At 31.4% G+C, this 4,443-nt stretch overlaps 2 protein-coding genes across 2 annotated transcripts in view; both read left to right on the top strand.

Moving 5' to 3' along the window:
- The window catches only part of LOC112466164, a 4,985-nt gene extending 3,179 nt beyond the window's left edge, over nucleotides 1-1,806 (top strand). Inside the window, exons 11-12 of the mRNA XM_025034098.1 lie at nucleotides 921-1,051; nucleotides 1,359-1,806. Of these exons, the coding sequence (XP_024889866.1) occupies nucleotides 921-1,051; nucleotides 1,359-1,721 (494 nt within the window). The 3' untranslated portion in view covers nucleotides 1,722-1,806. The remainder of the gene's footprint in view (nucleotides 1-920; nucleotides 1,052-1,358) is intronic.
- A 1,063-nt stretch (nucleotides 1,807-2,869) lies between these two features.
- LOC112466163 lies at nucleotides 2,870-3,815 on the top strand (the record flags this gene model as incomplete). Its single annotated transcript, XM_025034097.1, has 2 exons — nucleotides 2,870-3,611; nucleotides 3,699-3,815. Coding segments are annotated over exons 1-2 (859 nt in total), but the record flags the coding sequence as incomplete, so codon positions are not given.
- Nucleotides 3,816-4,443: the final 628 nt, after the last annotated feature.

The following is a 4,443-nucleotide window of genomic DNA, read 5'->3' as shown; positions in this document are numbered from 1 at the left end:
GTGTGTGTGTGTGTGTGTGTGTGTGTGTGTGTGTGTGTGTAACTCCCAATATAAATTTAATAAAAGGCTTATCTTATATTAGATATCTTATAAAGTTAGAAATATTTATTGTTGGCCGCTTAATAATAAACAAACTCTTAAACTCTCTATCGTTTGAAATCTCTGAATACTCTTCTCGCCATGAGCGCCCTCAGTCGACTACTCTGTTATCTATAGATAGTTGACTGAAGGCGTTCATGGCGAAAAGAGTATTCAGAGATATCAAAGTATAAAAAGTTGTTTATGTTATGTGGCAATGTTTAATAGGCATTTTCTAAGTCATTTTTCTCTTCCTTTTTGCAAATACATATAGAAAAGAAAGAAACTGTAAAGAAAGAATGACTCAGTATGTCACAAATGCGAATTAGATTAAAACAGTAAACTAACCTAATTATAATGTATATATTATAATTGTGACATACTGAGTCATTCTTTCTTTAGAGTTTTTTTTTTTTATGTATTTGGAAAAAGAAAGAGAAAAACGACTTATAGAAAATGACTACTAAACATTGTAACATAAATTTCGTAGTTTGTGTTACAAGAAGTTGCACAATAGTCTTAGAGGCTTCTATTTTTACGAGCATGACAAATAAAACTCCGTTTATACAAAAACGTTTAATTACGTGTCTGATTATTAGCCAATTTCTTCACCGTCAGATAACCCTATCCTTCGGTTAACCTCACTCTTCATCTCTTTCTAAGGGAGTTAGAAAGCAGTTAGAAAGAAATGAAAAGTGAGGTTAACCGAAGGATAGAGTTATCCGACGGTAAAGAAATTGGCCCTATGAAAATGGTTGTAATGACTTGACATCAAAACTTGACGATTTTGCTATTTTGTTAAAATTAATTTCTTTTCTAATATAAAATAAAATTTATTGCAGACGGTAAAAAAATAAGGACATTACTTGCTTTAAATTTATTATTCACTGTGGTGACTGTTTGGAAGAAAAAACAAGAACAGTGGCGACCATCACGCCAAGAATCTCGTGAAGCGTTTCTACTTTTTGTAAAGGTAAGTGTGCATACTTGTAAACTTGAAAAATTTGTAGACCTGTAACCGTTAATATACTCATTAAAGATTTTGGTTCTTAAATAAGTAGACAACTGTCAGAAACTTCACAGGTTTCAATACGTTTTTTATACTTATTTGGTTATTTTTGTTTAAAACGTTACATTTATATATTCAGTTATATAAAGCAAGTAATGGAGTTATAGAATAAGCTCGCTAACTAAGTTCAAAAAATAAAAAATTATTTTAAGATTATTTATATACTAAAGTTAACTGGATACTAAATTTTAATATTTCTGTGCATTTTTAGACTACAAGTGATATCGAACCAACATTGAATTTAAGGAAGGAGAAATATATCAAATATGGAAAAAATTTAGGAGTGCAGGCTGTAATTATTGGTGCAGATTTAGATTGCATCAAATATTCTTATGTCATTATCAATGACATATGGTACGAGGTTGAAACTCCATTTAAAGCCATCGACATAGCATTCAAAGCGATGCAGGCATTGGATAGTACCTATCCAATAGAATGTGCAAGAGAATGGTTATTTTTACAACGAGGAGTGTATGAAATTACTACATCACACGACAAAGATATTAGTAATCCTAAGGTATTGGCTATGATTGAAGAATATTTAAAATTCAAATCATTGTTACAATCTCAGTAAAAGACAATAATACTGTACAGATAAAGTGTACAGTATTGTATTAAAAAGTTGTACAACTAGTATATAAGTACTTTTGTTTAATTCAATGACGTTGCATATCTTAGTTTAGTTTTTACTGAAATGTCCAAAGAAAAATGTGATACTTTTTTTAAAGATATCTATATATATAATTTATATAATATATATAAAACTTAATTTTCTGTTAATCTACTGAGATATATAAGATATACTTTAACTTTTATTTTACTAAGATATGCTTGTACAATGCGTGTACAAAAATATTTTTCCTGATTCTGTACGACTGGTTTTTTTTTCGAAAAGTAAGTTTTGTGTTTATACTTCAAATTTATAAAGTAAAGCAATTGATACTTTACTTTATAAATTTCTCGGAAGTTCAATAATTTGTACTAGAGTAAAATATTGCTAAATATATGATTAAATGGTATTGCTAATTTTTCAAAATGGTTTTAGTAAAATGTCATATATGTACTAATGAATCTTTTGCAAGTATTGATGCTATTCAGGTTCATTTCTCTATAAAGCATCCTACCTGTACCTATTTTAATTGTATTATTGAAGGCTGCGGTCGTTCATTTGACTTATGGAATTCATTTCGAAAACATCTACGAAATAAGCATGCTTTACCTAATCGCTTCAAAGAATGTAATGATCATCAGCTTGAACGGATAGATTATCCTGTACATCATTTTGACAATGTGACTGAAGAAGCTTCTCATGCAGATGCAGTTGACGAAACAGAATTATTTAATATTTCACCTCCTGATTTTCATGATTTATTAGAAAAACATGCTAATATTCTTGTTTGTAAAATGTATGCAAAACCGGGTCTTCCACGTAACCAGGTCCATTCAGTAATCGACGATTTTTCTTCCTTTCTCGGTGGAAATTTCCTCACAATTTTGAAGCAAAAAGTAATAAATACACTGAACAATTGTCACGCCGAAGTCGAAGTTATTAGCAGCATTAAAGAAATGTTTAAATCTTTGAGCAATCCATTTAATCATTTATCTACAGAGTACAAGCGTATGATATATTTCCAGTCTATAGGTGCGTACATCCCTCCCGAAAGTTATTGTATTGATTTTCATATGGAAAAAATAAAAACAAAAGAAGGTGTAAAACCACAAATGACTCAAGTAACTGGACAGTGCATTTCACTTCGACACGTTCTAAAGAAATTCTTTGAACTTCCAGATGCTTTTAATAGTACGTTACAATACATCCAGAAAATTCAATCAGAGTCAGATACAATTTATAACTTTGTACAGTGTAAAAGATGGAGGGATGTAATCACTAAACATTTTAAGAAATCTGATATTGTGTTCCCACTTCTTGTTTACTACGACGATTGGGAACCCAATAACCCTCTCGGACCGCATTCCGAAAAGATGGGTTCGGTATATGTAACAATACCGTGTCTACCTCCAGAGTGCCAATCCAAGCTTGACAATATTTTTGTAGCTCTTTTGTTTTATGCTGATGATAGAAAACAGTATGGCAACAAGAAAACATTTGCTCCTTTAGTTACCGAACTTACATACTTAGAATCGGAGGGAATAGTTATAAATACAACGGAAGAGGAAAAAAGAGTTTATTTTGCTACTGGCCTTTTCATTGGAGACAATCTTGGTATTCATTCAATGTGCGGGTTTGTTGAAAGCTTTTCCGCGAATTTCATGTGTCGGTTTTGTAAAGCATCCAAATTTTTGACTGAAACGCAATGCGTTGAAGATCCAACTCTATTAAGAAGCTCAGAGAGCTACTACAATGACTTAGCCTTAGAAAACCCACGGTTGACCGGGATCAAAGAGGAATGTATTTTTAACGCTATACCTTCAGTGGATATTATCGAAATGCCTTTCGTTGATAGTATGCATGATTGCTTAGAAGGAGTAGGGCATTATTCAATGATTGCTATTCTCAAACATTTTTTTCAATTGGATCCTTTATTTTTAGAAATGCTTAATCACAGAATGTATATGTTTGATTATGGTTTTTATGATGGTTTAAACAAACCACCTTGCATAACTCCTGAAATGTTATTAGGCAAAAATAAACTCAAAATGACAGCAAGTGAGATGATGCTATTTGTGCGTTTGTTTGGAATTTTTGTGGGTGATGTAATCGAAGAAAATGATAAATTCTGGGAATTGTATCTTTTATTACATGATATTTTCAATATTGCTCAAGCAAAAAAACTTCCATCGGATATTGATAATGTTCTACAAGTTTTAGTAAAAGAGCACAATGAATTATACCTTAGAATTACTGGAGACCGATTAAAACCCAAACATCATTTTCTTTTGCATTACTCTATGATTTTCAATTATTTGGGGCCATTTGCAAATGTGTCTTGTATGCGTTTTGAATCTATGCATAAACGATTAAAAGCATATAGTACTGCATCACAGTCAAGGAAAAACCTCCTTTTGTCTCTTGCCACAAAATTTCAACTTGCTTTGTGTTACAGATTTATATTAAAATCCAGTATTTTTCCTTGTCTTATAACTGGTCCAGGGGACATTGTAGATCTTTCCGAACTTCCTCAGTATTCATTTTTTAAGTCCTCGCTTCCTGATTCTTTTAAAAGAAATTCTGAACATTTATGTTTAAAATGGATAGAATGGAAAAGTTTTAGATACAAGCTTGGATTTGCTCTTATTGTTGGGGTAGATATTTCTGGAGACTTACGTTTTGCACA

The sequence above is a fragment of the Temnothorax curvispinosus genome, unplaced genomic scaffold, assembly GCF_003070985.1.
Source record: "Temnothorax curvispinosus isolate PA1 unplaced genomic scaffold, ASM307098v1 QBEX01015957.1, whole genome shotgun sequence".
Lineage (NCBI taxonomy): Eukaryota > Metazoa > Arthropoda > Insecta > Hymenoptera > Formicidae > Temnothorax > Temnothorax curvispinosus.
Note: the sequence above shows the minus strand (reverse complement) of the source record. Positions and strands in the feature narration are given on the sequence as shown.